Source organism: Trematomus bernacchii, unplaced genomic scaffold (genome assembly GCF_902827165.1).
Source record: "Trematomus bernacchii unplaced genomic scaffold, fTreBer1.1, whole genome shotgun sequence".
Taxonomy (NCBI): domain Eukaryota; kingdom Metazoa; phylum Chordata; class Actinopteri; order Perciformes; family Nototheniidae; genus Trematomus; species Trematomus bernacchii.
The window spans coordinates 2,806,447-2,826,239 of NW_022987469.1; the positions used below are offsets into that span (position 1 = coordinate 2,806,447).

A 19,793-nucleotide genomic window follows, 5' to 3' on the forward strand; every position below is an offset into this window, starting at 1 on the left:
AACATTGGGTCGTAGCTCAAGAGGAGACATGTTGATACATCATTTCTTAATTCCAAAACAATCATATTTTTCTAAAATGTTTCTAAAATATAATTAGATGTAATTGTGTGTGTTTCTATGTGCATGTAGGATATATGTGTGTGGATCCATATTTAATTAGATTACCTTTTTTAGCTTCTGACTCCTGACAAGGTTCTGATCCCGGAGCGCTACCTGGATGTGGAGGACAGCCCCCCGCTGAGCCCCGAGGAGCAGAGGGAGAAGCAGAAGAAACTTGTGCGGATCAAGACCCTCATCGCTAAATCCAAGTGGGTTTCACTCATACATCCGTCATTGTTGCTGTGCTTCTGGCCTGTTTCTAAACATTATAAACCCTCAGCTCAAATAAAGCATGCTCCTCCGTCTTCGTATCTCTGTAAAGTGCACCTTGTGTGTAAACAGTGATAAAAGAATATGTCACTTAAGGCAACGGTGTGGCTCCTTAACGTGTTTTACATTGTCAATTACATTGAAGTAGATTGAGAAGAATTATAAAAGAATGTAACCATACAAATAAAGTTTTTGTAAAAATAATGAGATGAATGTTTTAATTCAAATGAAAAGCAACAGCTAAAATGTAATATCAAAGTGAAGGTAAATTATTTAATATAATTATTTTTTCTCTAAACATGATCTAATAAATGCAGTTTATTCATCAATGCTGCTTAATCATTCAGCAGAAACCTTATGCATGAGTTACCAAGATAGCATTCAGCGGCATTAAATGAACCCTCACAAAGTGCTCACTCAGCAGGATCTGTATTGTGGGTTCACACGCAGCCTCCATCTCTCAGAGCTCACATTATGTTTAACTGCCGAGGAACTAAGAAGTGTTTCCCCTGTCTTCATTACGGCTCATTTTAGCTTGCTTACAGAAAAGATCAGATAGAACTAAAGGTATAAATGTTAATAACAAAGAATACACAAGTTCCTAATACAGTATGCAGATGATGGTGTATTAAAAAAGTCAGATGTATCACGATCTATGACAAACAAATACTCCATTATTTACCTTTTTCTTCCGTGTCTCTTTTCGTCCACCCCGTGCAGTCTGCAGAACATGGTGCCCCTGCTGGACGGGCCGGTGGAGGGGGGGGCGGGGAGCTCCCAGCAGCAGCTGCAGGAGCAGGAGAAGCGCATCGAGATCTCCTGCGCCCTGGCTGCCGAGGCGTCGCGCCGCAGCCGCCTCCTCTCCGGTGAGGACCGCTCCACCTCCGCATCCCTCTAGTGGCCAGAACTGTGAACCCTGAATTGTTGAGCTAACTTGCATATGTTGGGCAACTTGCACAATTAGCATAAGTTGTGTTAATTACAATTATGATAACCTATGCAGACAATAGTTAAACTCTCTGGAGTGGTTTTGGGGGTTATTGTATTGTTATTGTTGAATCATGGGTCATATTTGTACCCCTGGTGGGCTGATTTTGACTACCATGAGTAGTGTTGCAACACTTGGATATAGAGAGCACAACATGAAAATGATTATCGCTAATGTGAACAATTTATTTTCAAATAAGTAAGCAATCTGTCCCCTAAAACTTCAAAATCGACCAAAAATGTTTTCAAAAGCAGCCCACAGGGAGTACAAACAAGGCCCCTTTCAGGTTAAATCTGCCATTTTGGATACTGTGATGTCAGAAACTGATTCAACATCCTCAAACACCCGCAAACCACTCCAAAATTGTCCAAATGGGCCAAGCTATTTTGTTACCTATTGTCTGCATGGGTTATAATGCAATTTAAAGGTCACTTATTATGCTATATTTGAACAATATATCAGTGTTTCCCCTACCATTGTCTTGGAGGGGCGCTGCGCCCCGCCAACGGAGCCCCGCGCTCCCCCTAAAATTCAAGGTGTTTTTTATTTTTATATATATATATATATAGCACCAAATTGCAACTAATCTATATCTACTGTCACTTTTTGCATTGAACATGTGCTCTTTTATTAAATAAACTAAACGCTTTCATTTTAAGTTGTGAGTTTAGTGTTTTTGACCCTAAGAAACACTGATGCATTAATCAATAACAATAATCCACAGCTCCCCTCTCTGCTCCAGAGGATTTTTAAAAAGAAATATCCCAATGCTCCCCCAGTAAACCTAGGGGAAACACTGATATATTATAGGGCCATATCTATACAAAACATGTCTCTGAAGTGTTTTGCTCAAAAACAGATCACCCATTGTAGCATGCCTCATACGCCTCTATTTCAGCCCTGTTACTAAAGTGCTGATTCTGGGTCTGGCCCTTTAAATGTAACCAAGCTGCTGCTGGCCATGCCCCTTTGGAGCTGCTGCTGGCCACGCCCCTTTGGTGCTGCTGCTGGCCACACCCCTTTGGAGCGTCCGCATGCAAGCAGTGAGCTCTGTGAAGAGAAGGCTGTCTACCAGCAGAAACTCAGCTAAACGCTGCCGTGATTAAACGCCATATTATGTTCCAAACCACATCAAGCATTATTTCTGAAACAGTGTGGAGCTCAAACGCTTTTTCTCTCGCGGGTTTACTACAAGGTGAAAACCTTTATCCTGTTTTTTTACACATATTCTCTCCAGTACAGCGTTAGCTCTGAGTGTTAGCAATGCTTGCTAATGTAAACGCAGACCCTTATTACTTCCAAAACACGTCGCGCATTGTTTCTGATAGCGATGTTTCTGATAGGGCCGTGGACATAAAGCCTGCCACATTTTAGTAATGTCGTCATGACACAGCAAATCTGGATCCGCTCCGTTGTACCCCCTTTTTAGAGATGTGGGTTAGGAGGAAAGGAAAGAAGGGTTTTATTTTGTTGACACTTTGTGAGTCTCCTTACACACCGGGGAAACATAGTTATGTATAAAATACATCAAAAAGTGAATTTTGCATAATAGGTGAGCTTTAATGCTAATTGTGCAAATTGCCCACACTTGCAAGTTAGAATCTGGCAGTTTCTGGGCACCCGTACTATACATTTCTAACATAAAACTTTGGGGTACCCTTCATTTCTGGGTTCACAATAGGGCTCATTGAGCTGCAAACAGAGTACTAACTGCTCAGCAGTCACACTGCACTCACCCCTCACACTGCCTCGTGCACATATACCTCCATTACTAACTCTACTCACATCTGAAAACTAATGCTCATCTTTAGAAGTAACAGATGCTCAGTATTCCACTTCATCATGCATCACATGTCAATGCATGGGCCTATATCCTGCTAAACAACTGGATTTGTATTAAAAGAAGCATTTGTTTTTTGTTTTTAGGAACTGTATTACTGTGTAATTTAGATTGAAATTGATTTGTGAAAATAGTCAGAGCTGGTTAATGTGGTCAGGGAAAGGGAAGTTGTGGGCCCTCTGCTGGAAATGCTTCCTCTGCGACAAGACCCCGGATAAGCGGTAGATCGGAAGGATGCATTTATTAAAAGACAGAGAGGCTCACAGTCTGAGCCAGGCATCTATGACAAGTCTCAGGTTCCCTTCCTCTCTTCCTCACTGTACTCTCCCTTTGATTGGTTCACTTTTGCCTTGTGTTCACTCCTCTCACCCCCCCATCTCATTCCAGCACAGTGCGCCCCCAGTCCCCCCACCTCCCCGACCAGCCTGGCCCACCCCCCTTCCTCTGCTGACGTCCCTAACTCCGCCCACACCATGAAGGCGTGAGTACAAGGTGAGTCTCTGATCCGACAGCCCCCCCGCCCTGTGCCTGCTTCCCTCTCTGAGACTTCTTTTGCATGTTTCTCCTCATGCCATCTACTGGAGTTTATGATACCACATGGTGTTTCACTAATATTGGACCTGATTACACAAAGATGCCGATGACCCAGTTTTTGTCCAATTGCTCCATTTCAGCAAAACTTTGTAACATTAATTGGATATAATAATAATATGACCTTTTATATATGAGTGCTTTTCAAGAAACTCAAAGACACTTAACAGAATCAAAATGTATACAAATTTAATTAAAACAACAAATTATATAAAACACAACATTAATTACAGATTAAAAGTTCTGAAAAGGTGAGTTTTGATTTGTAATTTGAACATGGTGAGATTGGTGCAGTCATGGATGTGTTGGGGGGTGAGTTCCAGATATAAATTACATTGACAAAATGTTTTTTACTCGCATAGATATTTGAGAAAAAAAAATAAGCTGTCCTTTGTTTGCTTGTGATTCTTAAAATGGCTCACAAATCCTATTATTGAAATATGACAAGAGCCAGTTAATTTGAATCACCACAAATGAGATCTGTATTTCTCTAACTTTGCTCTGCTTTCCTGCTGTCTGTAGCTCAAGCCCTGGTGGCTGTCAAGTTTGATGGAGCATCTTTCTGAGGACTGCACAAACACAACAATGAAGATGGCCCCCGGACAAATGACTTTTTTCTGTCACCTAAACTGAGCTACCACAAAAGCAGGGAACGTTGTCTAAGGAGGAAAGAGAGCTAATGCAAAGCTGAGAGGAAGCTATGTGGAACTGTGGAAGGCTCCAGATCTCTCGCCAGCCTTGAGGTGTAAAATATTGCTAAATAATTGTGCTCAGGACATATTTTACAAAGTAGATATTAAGGATGACCATGTTGGTAATGATATATTTTACACTCATAAGGACAACATGTCAGTACTACTGTTCAGTGTTGATCATTTTACAAGGGAAACTGCACATGAGAGGCCCAATGAGGAGGGACAAGGAAAGACCTGCAGAAATAACCGAGTCCAGGTAGAGGCCAGCGACCAGGACTGAGGTGGACCAGTAGTAGAGGCTTTGAACCTGCTTCTGGACAATATTCATTATCTTCTAATCTCCATATCAACCTGGGAGAAACACACCAGGGCTGGAGGCGCAGTGAGGAGTGGTACTAGTGACAGACTGAGGGCATTCCCCTACACAAAATATACTGACATTTTGAGAACTGAGCAAAATAAGAGTGAATCCTCCCTTCTCTTGTAAGAAGCTGAAAACTCACTGTGATGCCTGTTTACCTAGACCTCCACCGACCCCCCCAACACACACACACATCTATAAACCTTCTCTGCTGTTATATAAGCGTATGTGCAAACATTAGCATTACATTAAACAAACATTATGGAAGCCCTTTACTCATGTACTGGTAGAAGTGTTAGGTCCCTGATATATTCCAAGATGAATAGTTCTGTAAGGCATCAGGTGAAGCAGATGTGGTGTAGTGGGCACGCTTGCATTCTGTTCAGATCAGGCCGGACACATGCGGTTGATCAAATGTTTGTCACACAGAAAGCATGATGTAGGCTGAACCCTTTTCTTCCATGAAAGAGTCCACTCTCTGCTCACTGCCATCGCTGCAGTGCCATTGATCCAGGTAGGCTGTTTGTAGGTCACATTACATTTAGTTGTACTTTTGCCAAGGAGGAACATCAAAGTAGTGTGCACAGCAAGGCTGGGAAACAATCACCTTGCTCTGTGCCCTATTTATCTGCTCTTTAGTGTGGAAGCCAGTCAGATTGGTTGATTTGTCTTCTGTGCATGGTGGAGTTTACACATCTACTGTTGTATGTTTTCCCCAATGTTGTGGGTCACACATTATGATAAAGAGCCTACCACCAGGTAGATTACATTCTTAGGTATACTATATTAACTTTTACAATAGCTTTTTTCAAAACATAAAACCGACACAATCTTCTCCCCTGGATGTAGGCAACATCTGACCCTCAAAGGAGAGACAGGACTTGCTCTAAGACAAGGTTTCATATGAGTCCAGAAGCCTTTTCCTTATATAACATTTCAGGATACCTTCAACCATGGCACTTTGGTTTATAACTTTAGTTTTGACAGAGATGATCCAACCTCTCTCATCTACACACACAGATGGTGGTCATCTGGTTACACAAGGAAACATGTGCACAGATTCCAGCAGGAAATGTGATGAGATCCTGGACTCTTGAACACTGACACAGCGGTGCTCCACACGGACCTCTACTCTGTAACCTGCTCGACATGAACATGGTAGTTCTGACCTGTGTTGGAACGAAATATCGGGAAGATTTTTGTGATCAAATTCAGTGGGCCTTCACGTAGTGCTCAAGAAATTCCCAAACGCTTGTCTGCAGATGTATAGGTAAAGTATGTTGCTTATAAATTGTACCGTGTATGTGGAAAGTAAAAATAGAAGTGACCTTAGAAGAGTAACTCTGCTAGAAAGCACTTGTCTGTGTTGAGAGGAGTTAGCTGATGATGCAGTCAGAGGAATGATATGCTGGAAAACAATGTCATGTAACATATCCCAACAACATGTCATCCAGTCATGCAGTGCCATACATCTGAACATGATGAATGGACATGTTATGGACATGGAGGAAATGCAATGATGTCTACACAGTGGCTTTAAGTGGAACCCCAATAATTAATAAGAAAATCACTCATTTCATTTGTTTTTCTTAACTATACAAGTACTTATTGGAGTTCATTACTATTTAATGACACATTTAATGTTAAAACACTTTTTTTACAAATTCAATAATTCCATTCGCCAATCATGTTTTAATGCCATTTCCTTGTGTGTATTTTAAACCACTGATACAACAGATTAATGACGCGACTGGGTGGTACTGGTGACTACACTACATGTGCTGGTAATTTATTTGTATTATTTTTCAGTGTGTCGCACAGAAAGGCCCAAACATTTTCTAAACGTCTTTATTCAAATGTTACAACTCTTAAGTTTGGGCCATGCCTCGACGTTAAACTTCCTCCAGATTGGAAGACTTTGATCACACACACAATCACACACACACACCTCTCTTTTTGATGTGTATGTTATTGATGCTATGTTTGCCCTCACACACTTCAAGGTTCAAGTAACCTGCCTTTGTATAAAGCTGTTCTTATTGAGACAATATGGCAAAGACATTTTAAAAATACTTTTACGCTGAAACCATTAAAAGCACTACGCAAATAATGAAACACGGATTTAAGAGAACACTTCTATTTTTTCTTGTGTTATGTTTTTTTTAGAAAGGGAATGCATTCAAAAGAGGCAGATCATATTTTTTTAGATGCATGGATATTCAATGACAAGTTGACAGGTAACATTTTTACACTTAATTACGTTTTACATTTTTCACGAAAAATACTTTATTTTATTGCTCTGCAGGAATGTTTTCAGGAGCAGAACATAGATATTTTTTGATAAATTGGAATCTGATGTGTTAAGAAATGACAGGTGGTGACCAATATTTGATACTAGATGTAGCATTTGTGGATTAAGAAGAAAAATAATATAAACACGTACATTATTTAATGTACTATTTTTTATTTCAGTTAAGCATATCCTACTATCACATATAACCATTGCTATTTTGCTGGAAAATAGACTCTGCTTGAACTATGCAAATTATTTAAAATTTATAGACACATAATCTGCTTGCTTCAGAAAAAAAAATGCAATAAAGTGAATGTATACAAATAATGTGTTTCTCTACATGCTTCTGGATTTATCAAAGTATTTTGGAGAATAATATATGGCTGCCTGGAATGATGATATATTTACTGCTCTGAGTTTAACCCACCTGCTGACGTTCACTGCCACAAAGACTCCTGCGGTCCAGCCGCTGGTTGTCAGGAGGCTCCCTGATGATACCTACAGTCTGTGTTTGATCAAACTGTATTTCTGAATGAATAAAGTGCAAACTAAAGACCGACTGATTATTTTCACATACACTTAGAGCAGCGGTTTTCAAAGTGTGAGGCGCGCCTCCCCGGGGGGGCGCCAGAGAGCTTCAGGGGAGGTGCAGCGTGAGAAAAAAATAACGAGAATTTCAGCTAGTTAAATTCAAGACAACATGGATCGATTTTTAGTGAAGTTACCTAAAGTGAGAGAGGAGACAGCGTCTGGCAGAAAACGTCACTTGCACACTTTTGGCTGTTGTGGAGACCGAGTTCCCCCACCTCGCCAAAAAGTCTGTAAAAGTGCTCATTCCCTTCACCTCCGCCTACCTGTGTGAGTGCGGGTTTTCCGCATTGACTTTGATCAAAAGCAAGTACCGGTTAAGCAGGGGCGGATCTACCGGGGTGGCATGGGGTGGCAACTGCCACCCTAAAAATAGGCCTTGCCACCCCATCTGCCACCGCAGTTGGCAGCTTTGTTTTGAAAAAAAAGTTGTGGCTCATCGGACATTTATGAGAGAAAATCCCTACTGTCCGAGTCCAAGTGAATGCAGCACAAGACGCAAGCCTTGTAACCCCCCCCCCCCGGCCCTGGCGCGAGCGTGGAAATGTGATTGGCGGCGAGTTCATTTGAACGGGACGGCGCAAAACGAGAAGCATTCGGACCCAAGTAGACGGAAGGAATGAGGTATTTGCGGTCTACAATGGCAGAGAAGAGACTGTCAAGTTTGGCTGTACTCAGCATTGAATCAAAACGCACTAAAGCTTTAGATCTTAATCAGTTTGTGAGGCGTTTTGCTGAACAAGATGGTAATCGCCGCATTCAGCTGTTATAGGCATGCCAACTTGATGCTCTGCTCACGGATGACTCGATGAGCATAACAAACTGTTAAGATGATGACCTTACGTGTGTAAATATATTTTTTGAATGAAATGAACAGTTAGAACTGACTGCTGTCAGTTGGAGTGATGACATCATCGTGTTCCATTACACAGGTGTTTATAGTTGAGCTAACGAGCTCTGTAGAGATCAAAGGTTTGCATTGTTCTGAATGAGAGATAAACCTCTTACATGTGAACGTTTTGTGGAAGAACCATAACAGATATCTGTGAAATTTCAAAACGTGAAGCATGTCAAGGAAGTTGAGTATCTGAAGTGTAATTTTTGTGTACTTTCGGGTTAATAATGTGGCCTTTTTGGCAGTTTATTCTAAAGGTGTGCGGCTGCTGCTGTGAGGAAATATCAGCCTGAAATTACAATGGGTTGAGACATGTTGAACGTTTTTGTCACTTCATGCCCTCAAGAGGCATTTTGTTTAATTATTTTTGGCGTAATTATTTGTCATTTTTCAAGCTACGAGATGTTTTCCTACGTTTGTCATGAAAGATTATGTCTCAGGAATGTAGGGTTTGGGAATTATGGCAGTTTAAAAAAAATATATGAAGGCAAATTTCAAATTTCCTACCCTCTAGCTGTGACATCACACACTCTAGTTAATGTTAAAATTTGAAGAAAGCCTCTTTACCAAGGTCTGAACAATGTTTAATATCTCTAAAAGTAAGAATCAGATTTAAAAGTTGTGTTACACGAATAATGTCAGAAAGATGTGTAACATTTTAAAGTTGGAATGAGGTTTCTGAGTGAAAGTATGAATGAACAGTTAGCAGTTGAAGTCGCATGAAGATTGTTCAAGTCTGAAGATTTTCTCCATTGACTTCAATGGTTAAAAATGTGATGAATTATGGGATGTATCTCTGGAATTATGAAAGTTATGAATAATCCAAATGATAGCCATCGATTCCCGACCGAGCTGAACGTTTTGATGTTTGAACGGAGTTTCTGCGATGTTGAATGCAGAAGGAGAAGAGGTGCAAAATTCCGGCGGAATAATAATAATTTTGTCCGTAGAATAACATATAGTGGGAATGCTGTATCAGCATTCCCACTAAATAATTGGGAGGGGGGGCGCGGCTGTTCTTATGTTCTCTGAGGGGAGGCTCACCTTCCCACACTTTGAAAACCCCTGACTTAGAGGAACAAATCAACAGTCAGTTATTTATTAAAGATAGCACATATCGCCTATTACAATGTACACATTGTAATACAGAATTAATTAATGTATTAAAAAAGAAAAGTGTAAACATCTATCATGAATACTTAAAGGGGACCTATCATGCAAAATGCACTTTTGTACGTCTTTTATACATGAATATGTGTCCCCGGTGTTCCAGGGAACTCACCAAGTGTCAGAAAACACAACACTCTCTCTTTTGCTCCATACCCAAAATCTCTAAAAAGGGGGCTGCAACGGATCTGATACAGACTGATCCAGATTTGAACATTTCTCTGACGTCAGGACGGAGGAGCTCCGCCTATATGGCCAACTCTCCACCTATCAGGGGAATGAGAGGTTGCCGTGGCATGGTAACAGCATGGTAACAGCATGGTAACAGCATGGTAACAGCATGGTAACATGACGCTCGTGCCTCGCCCCCCTCCTTTGCAGGGGGGGCGTGCTCAGCTGCAGCTCATGCAAAGACAGGCTGGCGGAGAGCAAAATAGAGCAAAATGAGGCATGGCTAAAATGCATGATCTGTTTGGTATTTTGAAAAAAAAACTTCACAGACATGTTTTATATAGGTATGGCCCTACAATATATTATTCAAATATAGCATGATAGGTCCACTTTAAGTTAATATTTTATGTTAAAATGCTGGCAAAAGTTTTCACCATACCGTACAATAAAAATAAGTTGTGACACAGGAACTATCCGGCCACAGTTCCATTTGATAAGTGCTATCATTCATTTTAAATATAGCACAGACCAAACAAATTACTACGAACATTAAATGTTTCAGTTGTTTAGGAGCTTGTCTAATCATTTGTAATACCATACAGAAAGTGAAACAAGCATTTTCTACAGGTGCAATGTTTGGTGGGTGCACGACCTCGACCACGACCCTTGAAATATTCTGCATCATCTCAGGCTATTTATTTATGGGGATGGGGCATCTTTTTTTTTACTATTGCAAGCCTGTATGGTTGTGGCATTATGAAGGTTCTCAATTATGTTGAAAGAAAGACGGAAAAAAAGAAAGAAATGAGGACTTGAGACTTTTTTTAATATAAAAAAATTGATCTACCTGACATCAGTCTGGAGTGAGGAACATACTGTGTTTCACCACACAGTTACCATGACATTTAGAAGGGCGCTGTCTCACTCTGAACACAATACTCAATGAAAATAAGGGAGACACGGCAGCATCACACAGCACAGAAGAACTACTAAAACTAGACAAAGCTTTTTATTAAAATTACAACTGAGGCCTAAAAACACAGGGGCAGCCTGGCTTCCTTTGGCCTTCGTGTGAAAACACCACAACTGAAATGACTCCTGAAGAAGAGAGGATGGAGATAATAAGCTTATTTTCTTATTTTTGTATGAACTAATACATGTTAGCTTTCTCTTCACTCGGGCTCCGGACCTGGATGAATGGATGGTGAATGGTATGGAGAATAATTAACTAAAATATGTAAACCTTGCAGTTGAACTTTCTAAAACAGTCTGATGTTTTCAAAACACAAAATAAAGCATTAATCCATTAAATGTTCAAAAAAGGTCATGATATCACTCAGGAAATTGACCCTTCACCTGAGAATCTCCGGGATCATGACGTGTGCCTGCTATGGTTAATGTTCAACTTACACATCAGTGCACAAAGGTCACTTCTGAGCAAAGGAAGGGATTCATTTGTTTCTGAAAGGCACAGAGAGACTAAGCTGGTTACACAAGGACGGGGGACATAAGTGTTAACCATGTTGGCCATCACAGAGTTACAGAGTAAGTGTTTCCATTTCTTGTAAAGTGTTAGGGTGGAGCTGTGATCCCGTGAGTCATGGCACAGAGAAGTGGTCTGATTTCAGAATACAAAAATGGGCTTTTTAAAGCGTTGTGAAAATGTTCAGTTTGATCAGTTCCTCTTATCTATGAGTGTCACATAATCACTCAGAAGTGTGTTAAATGAAGGAGCAGTGCTGGTATGTTTAAAACTATTCAGCAGTGATCTAATATCGGTCCTAATCTTTGGCCCAATGTGTTGAACAAATGGTTTAAATAGTGAGCGAGGAGCATTGTTTAAAGAGGATAAACCTGACTTGAGCTGCTGTTCAGTATGTAACCGTTGTGTTGTAAAGTAAGGACAACAAACATGTTTCTACCTACACCCTCCCTAAAACGCTGAATCAGCTAATGACAGACCTCCTACTGTATGTATTCATTAATGATGAATGTGACCATTCATGCTGATGACCCTCTGCCATAACACAATTGTGTGATGTAATGCATGATGAGATCTTAATGTTTTCTCAATTGCTTAAATTTGGATTGCTTAAAAGTCTAAAGAAAGGCTAAATACGAAAAGGGATCACTCTTTAAGAAATAAAAAAATGCATTTAATTTGTATTTACGCATTGCTGTACTAAAACAATAGGTTCAAAGTTTTCACAACAAAATATTTCAATTTATTTTGTGCTGGGGGTTCCAGCTTTCAATCAGCTGTGTGTGCACACTAGCTCCATATTTCCCCCAAACATGTAATGTTTGTCTTCATACCTTTTTACGTGCAACGCATCACGTCCTAGAGCGCAGTATAATAATCATTACAGAACATATTTGAGGGGTTATTTTGGATGTCTTTGTTTGCATCTCAAGATTTTGTTTAATTTGATTATGTTTGTGTTCTGTTTTCGTCCCCGTGTGTGTGTGTGTCTTCCAGAGATTGGCATTGGTGTGATGGGATTCGGTTTATTCTTCCTGCTTTTTGGTGTGCTGCTGTATTTTGACTCAGTCTTGCTGGCCTTTGGGAATGTGAGTAATATTTGTGTGTGTCACACACACACACACACACACACACACACACACACACACACACACACACACACACACACACACACACACACACACACACACACACACACACACACACACCAGTATACATATCACACCTCACACCAACACTGACTCATATTAACATTCAGACAATAGTTGACCTAGTTTATCACACTTTGAATCATTCATTCATCTTAAAAATGTATTAGTGCAGCTTTAATCTGTAAATAAACATTCAACTAAATGTACTGAAATTAAAAGTGTAATACAGTATTTCCCTTTGAAATTTAGAGGAGTATAAGTATAACATATATTCTATTTAACTACTGTTCTAAAGTTCCCTCAAAACTCTTCTTAAAAAGATGATTGATTAAATACTTTCCAAAATTGATTTGGTTCACAAAAATCAAACAGAAAGTGTCAGGCTAAACATTAGAAAGACTCATGACCAATGTGCATCTAAGTGGACGGACAAAACCAAAGAAACCTCACAGTAAATGGAGAAAAATGGAGGAAATCAATTAAATAAACTCCCGACCTTTATCTTAGGTCTTCCAACGTTCTGACCACAAGCCATCATCAAAGAATTTAATTTAAAATACCGATGAAGCTATGGCATGTGACTGGGATGCACTCCTTAGCACTAGATGGGATGGTACGGTGTTCAGTTTCTTGTGTTCGCCCATCATGCCCTCAAACCCCCGGCCATCGGGCAGGACCTGCCGGACTCAGAAGCCCCGGAGCTTGGACCTGAGGCTATTCCACTGGCAACCTGCCCCTGTTCTACTTTCTGTAAAATACACCCTGGTATATTTTCGGTGAAATAGACCAGGTTTTTTTTTTGTAAAATAAACCAGGGACCAAATCTTGAAACAGGACTGTGTGGATCCATCTATAGAAAGAACACAAATAGCAATATATAACATTGATTATAATGTGTTAAATATTTCCCTTGTTTTGGTTGAATGACTCCCTGTAGATTCTTTTTCTGACTGGTTTGGCTCTCATCATCGGCTTCAGGAGGACAGCCCACTTCTTCTTCCAAAGACAGAAGTTTCGGGGTTCTTTCTTCTTCCTTGGAGGCGTGACTCTGGTGCTGTGCCGTTGGGCAATCATTGGAATGCTGGTGGAGAGTTATGGCTTTGTGCTTTTATTTAGGTAAGACAGAAAAACAAGGGAGCCCAATAATTGTTTTTCCCCTAACATAATAATAATATTAAGATAAGATAGGATAGAACTTTATTGATCCCAATTTGGGAAATTTTTGTAATACTAATGTAATAATAACATTGTAATAAACAACAAAATGTGTGTATTTGAAATCAATGCAAATATTTTGGTGTGTGCTGTTTATGCTTAGTCTATCTCAGTTTAATGGATTGATTTCTGTATTACGTTTGTTTTTCTTGGAAATTTTGAATGATGCACTTTGGCAAGAGGTGAACACAGAGATCGTTTTTTTTCTCTTCACACTCTTTTGTTTTCCTCTGTAGGTCCTTCTTCCCCATGGCACTGGGATTCCTGCTGTCAGCTGTGAACATCCCCTTCCTCAGTGCAGTACGTTTTGCTATTTGCCTAGTAGATTCAACCAAAAAGGCTTTTACATGTTTTTTGTTTGAAATACCTCAGGAATATCACTACAGGATTTTAACAGTCTTAATGAACTCTCATGTTTGTGTCAGTATTTCTCCAGCAGCCCCTCCATGGTGTGATCAGAAGAACATGATGCAGCAGGAGGAAAGCCAGAAGTCTTTAGACATTACAGCACAGACTGAGGGCAGAGTAACAGCTGCTTGGAAACTACACAAACGTATTATTTGAAATCATGCTGTTGTACAGGATGTTTTCCATCTCCATCATTTATCATTTTATTTAAGATTGTTTATATTGTGTTGTTGTTTGTTTCATTGAGACAAATAAATATTCCCATATTGTCCGACTTACTGTACAATACCAGAATATCACACAGGGATCATTATACATGTATAGATAACCAGTCAAAATAGCGTCAATAACACATAAATAAATACGCCTATAACACATGTACTGAAATAAATAAACGAGGAAATACATACTGAATTTATTGTATATTAATAAGGTCAATCTAAATGAATAACTAAGGCAATATAGTTAAATTAGGTTTTACTTTTAAAGAATGTTTCTAAAATTAATACTTTTATATATTTAAAGGTGTGGTAGGTAAGTTTGAGAAATCGGCTCGAGATCGCTAGAATTTGAAAATACACAACCGGAGAAAATCTGCCACTTCCTTATAGAGCCCCTCCTGCAACACACACGAACGCGCACATGACCAATGAGGGCACGAGATAAGTTTGTGCACAGATGGAAGGCTGACAGGCAGGTAGGCCATCCGTTATTTTAGCCGGGCCGGCTAAAATGATTGGTTATATGCAAAATGTGTATTTATTTAAAAAAGAAAATTGAAACACCTATGTATTGCAGCTCTCATTTATTTTGGGTAATTTTATAAAATTGTAATTAATATGTCAAACATTCATGTGTAAGCATTATTATAAACTTCCTTACACCTTAACAGGTATTTATTTTTATTTGTATTTAACCTTTATTTAACCAGATAAAAAAGCATTGAGATAAAATCTCATTTTCAATGCTGACCTGTCCAAGAAGGCAGCAACGTTACACATAACACATAACACAAACATATAAAATACAGAGAACATAACTAAGAAAACAAAAGACGAAAAAGCAGTCACTACATTGTGCACATTAGGACAGTAAGAAAGGTACACTACTTATTACTGCAAGAGCAGCTGGTGGTAAGGACCTCAGACAACTTCAATTTAAAACAGGCTATAGTGACAAGTGCCGTCAGTTTGAGTGATTAAAGGTCATTCCAAGACCAAGGACCATAATAAAAAAGACTCCTTTTTCCAGTACCTGGAACCGTATCCAGGCACTGGATCTGAGGTTGTAAGAGTCATAAACTAGAGCAAATCTGGCACATATGTACAGTGGAAGCTTACCTAAAATGGCTTTATACATGAATAAAAACCAATGCTGCATCCTACGCATACTAAGTGAGGACCATCCAGTTAGGCTATACAGTGTGCAATGATGAGTCCTATAGGGTGCATTTGATATATAACGCAGTGCAGCATGGTAGAGTGGGTCAAGTTTGGCCAAAACTGTGGGACAGGCAAATCTATAAATGGTATCACCGTAGTCCAGCTGGGACAGGAATAAGCCAGAGACCAACCTTTTATGGGAAGAAGTTGAAAAACAACGTTTGAGTCTGTAAAGGAAGCCAAGAGTGAATTTCAATTTCTGTTAAAACTTCAATATGGTGTTTAAAGTTCAGATTACTGTCCAACCAAAAGCCCAGATATTTGTAGGTATCAACAAACTCAACAGAGACGCCATCAAGGGTGTCAATGGAGAGGCAAGAGGACGCTGACTTGGGAGCAAAAAGCATTGCTTTGGTTTTCTTACTGTTCAATAGCAGTTTCGAATCAAGAAGTGCATGCTGCAGCGTGATACAATCTGATTTTAAATTGGAAACGGCCATATCCAGAGAAGGAGCACATGAGTATACAATAGTGTCATCAGCATACATATGATAGGTAGAAAATTGCATCTGATTACAAATATTGTTTACATATAATAAAAGCAAGGGCCCCAAAATAGAGCCCTGTGGAACTCCCTTCTCCAAGGTGACAGGATCAGAGACAGTACTACCCAACCTGACACATTGAGTACGGTCGGTTAGATAACTCTGAAACCAGCAAATGGCATTGTGACCGAAACGAGACACCGACATAACATTAGACATAATGTGGTGATCAAATGCTTTGGCTAAGTCAATAAACAATGCAACACAAACTGATTTCTTATCCAAAGCAGCCTTAATATCGTCTAAGACTTTCAGACTGGCAGTCACAGTACTGTGCTTTGATCTGAATCCAGATTGCATAGGGTTAAGGATGTTGTGTGAATTTAAAAAAAGTTTTAGCTGAGTAGAAACTCGGGACTCAAGAATCTTTGATAACACAGAAAGATTTGAGATAGGACGATAGTTATTCAACTCAGTGGGATCACCAGCTTTCAAGAAGGGCGATACCAGAGCTTGCTTCCACACAGCTGGCAGTGTGTGAGTGGACAGGGAGAGATTAAAAATATCAGTTACTGGTTGTGCTATAATCACAGAAGAACACATTATATACACAAAGGAAAGAGATTGACACATAAGTTACACCTGTGTTCAGTGTAACTTATCTAAACTCATGATGAGAATGTGCAGCACTTTACATTACAGTTGAGTCAAGACATGTAATAGTGGGCTACAGTTTGAGAATAATTATGTCATTGTTGTTGAGTAATATCAAGTAGATAAGAAGAAGAATACATACTTTATTAATTAAATTCAGGGGGAAATTCTGGGTTCCATTCTGGTGTTATTTTTACAATACACACATAGTTGATATACACATGCAGACATGCAGAAACAGGACAACATGCGACAGTGGAGAGGTGGCAGTCTGTCCGGCGCCTGTAGCAGTTGGGGGTCCGGTGCCTTGCTCAAGGGCATTGTACGGCAGAGAAGGAGGTGAACTGGCACCTCTCCAGCCAGCAGTCCACACTCATATTTTGGTCCTTTCGAGGCTGGAACCGTTTGGCTCCCGAGCAAAGTCCCTACAGACTTAGCTACTGCCGCCCGGAGAGTAGTTCCCCTCCGGGAACGGAACCCAGGCCGGTGAGAGCGCCGAATCCCACAACAAGGGAAGTTATAACAAATGTGATATTTCCGGGGTAATATTAGACCAAATTGTATAAAAGAGGGTAGCAAGGGCCCCAATACAAAGTGTAATAATGAAGAGACACATGAGAGCAACTGAAATAGGATTATAACATTTGGTAAAATTATGGTGACCTGCTATTTAAATATTATTACAGACCAATACTCCAATAATCAAACAACATTTCCACCACGTCCCCTATTATTCTCTTTTTCCACAATATACTAGGTCTCAGATATATACAGAACATGTCTCTGAAGTGTTTGGCTGAAACACCAAACAGATCATTGTAGCATCCCATAAACCCCTCAGCCCTGTGTCTTAGACCCCATTTACACGGGAACGTTTGCGTTTACGCACCGTATGCGTTTTCAAAAAAGTCTTCCGTTCACACACATTCGGCTCAATTAACGTGTCCGTTCACACGAGACCGCTCGACCCGCTGGAAACGCTGTAGTACATATGCCGGGCCTGTAAATGGCGCTGCTGCCGCCACAAAATACACCAAAAGCAGGGAAGAAGACCCTGGAGCATGGTTGCCCTTCGGTTTATTCTCCGCGGTGGACGGCGTGTGCTCCTGCTGTAAATCTCCCCGGTAGTCCACCAGCAGATGAAAAACACCCACCTCTCCGCCTCTTCCAAGGGACAAGGGAACCATGCGGCAGAGTATCCGTTAAAAAATGTTTCCGCCGGTCAACATGTCCGTTAAAGTTTAAATCTTCCGAAAAAATTAGAAAAGTGCCGGTCAGAGGTCTTCTTCGTTATTTATTGAGCTTTAAAACAAATTGATAACGACTCTATATAATAATATAAGAATAATAAACGGAGCCTCTCTTTTCCTCCCCCTCTTCTGACAGCCCAGCAGCTGATCTCTGAGCAGGAGAGGTGGGGAGAGGGAGACGTGGGGAGAGGGAGGCAGGGCTATTTCATCGTTATCAGAAAATGATCGTATAGAGGCGTACAGACGGAGCCGTTTGACCCCCCAGAGCGTTCCGTTTGCAGATCTATCCACCTTGGGACCCGTTATCGTTTGAGGGGTCCGTTTCTATCGTTTTGTTACGGCCTCGTGTAAACGAAAGGGCTATATGCAAGAGAAACTATGCGGATACAACCCGTAACGTCTTCGTGTAAATGGGGTCTTAGCTGTAAATGCTAATGAGCTGCTGCTGGCCACGCCCCTCTGAGAGATGATTGGTTAAAAAAGCAAAACAGAATGGTGCTCTAGGAGGAGATTCAGGTGATAAGGTGGTTACCTTGGTTGGTTATTGACTAATTGTTGCACAACCCAAAAAAACATTGTGACATCACAAAGTGACCAAAATCTGATCAACTCATTTTCAGACAGATTTTTATAAAGATGAATCAGGACAAAAAGAGAGAGAATCTTTGTGTACTGGTCCGTCTAAAATAAAGAATAAATGAAAGGCACACAAAAAAATACCCTTAATAATATTTAAGAGTTTTCATTGAGCCTTTAACCTTTACATTGTTATTTGATTTCCCCAATCTAAATACACAAATGTAATACTTATGAATAAGTTAAAGTATCAGATCTTACAGAGAATAACAACAGCTATCAGTTTTCCTGTCTTTTTCCGTAACGTAGACCAAACGAGTTGAAGTTGTAAGAGGACATGTCTTGACGTTTCCCTGTAATCTGAGGGAGGAGCACCTTGGAGATCCACCATCCTGTCCCGTGGAAACGTCCATCAGCTGAATGAACTTTACCAAAAGGTATATTTCCAGAAGTCTTTGCTGATGATAGTATTGATGCGTGGCTTAAATCTCTCAGGGCTTTGAGTATTGCCTGATCTGAAACACGAACAAGACAAAGATCTCTGACTTCCATCCTTTGATTGTGAAACTATTAAACCATTACTGAGAGATAATACAACAGGATTAATTATTCAGTGACAAAGGACAAAACAAGCTTCTCACACCCCACACACTCATTCACATTCACTCCCCAGGATTGAATGATTCCTCTTTGATTCCAGTAATTCATTGATGTTTTGTTAATTAAATAGTCTTATTTGGTTTTTGCATTTTTGGGCTTTTTAAGCTTTTTCTTTGGTAATGAGTCTGTGATGTGATTTGTTTGTTTGATGTATTGATTATCATTTTGGTTAAAAATACAGACCTTTTATGTTGAAAAGAAATTGCTTTATTATTCGATTTATTTTTTACATTTAGTGGCTAGGTCACCGGGCTATCCCTCTGTGTCTTTGTATTAAGCTTATTATTTTTGAGATATACAATATTCCTCTGTCTGGAGCCCAAATTGTATTTAATCCTTCAGGGATAAAACCTATGCCACAACCTATAAACACTTTATATCCGCTGTGTTCAAACAACACATTTTTAAAGCTTTTGACTATACCTTCACTGGGGGATTCCAAGCTGATGGTGGTGTAGACCTCTGTTGACAAAGAGGCCATCATCAGCATAACAATGAGTCGAGGCATCAT

General features: G+C 40.0%; 3 protein-coding genes across 3 annotated transcripts in view; 2 read left to right on the forward strand and 1 right to left on the reverse strand.

Moving 5' to 3' along the window:
• Window positions 1–7,690, forward strand: part of plekha6 (pleckstrin homology domain containing, family A member 6) — a 102,944-nt gene extending 95,254 nt beyond the window's left edge. The window contains exons 24-27 of the mRNA XM_034143686.1: window positions 175–308; window positions 1,090–1,235; window positions 3,585–3,689; window positions 4,311–7,690. Of these exons, the coding sequence (XP_033999577.1) occupies window positions 175–308; window positions 1,090–1,235; window positions 3,585–3,682 (378 nt within the window). The 3' untranslated portion in view covers window positions 3,683–3,689; window positions 4,311–7,690. The remainder of the gene's footprint in view (window positions 1–174; window positions 309–1,089; window positions 1,236–3,584; window positions 3,690–4,310) is intronic.
• A 3,725-nt stretch (window positions 7,691–11,415) lies between these two features.
• golt1a (golgi transport 1A) lies at window positions 11,416–14,620 on the forward strand. Its single transcript, XM_034143697.1, has 5 exons — window positions 11,416–11,503; window positions 12,438–12,529; window positions 13,530–13,708; window positions 14,044–14,107; window positions 14,233–14,620. Exons 1-5 carry the CDS (start codon window positions 11,479–11,481, stop codon window positions 14,260–14,262), a joined length of 390 nt encoding a protein of 129 aa, XP_033999588.1. The 5' UTR covers window positions 11,416–11,478; the 3' UTR covers window positions 14,263–14,620.
• A 4,149-nt stretch (window positions 14,621–18,769) lies between these two features.
• On the reverse strand, window positions 18,770–19,793 carry kiss1 (KiSS-1 metastasis suppressor). Its single transcript, XM_034144527.1, has 2 exons — window positions 19,706–19,793; window positions 18,770–19,137 (listed from the first exon to the last, which is right to left on the reverse strand). Exons 1-2 carry the CDS (start codon window positions 19,791–19,793, stop codon window positions 18,902–18,904), a joined length of 324 nt encoding a protein of 107 aa, XP_034000418.1. The 3' UTR covers window positions 18,770–18,901.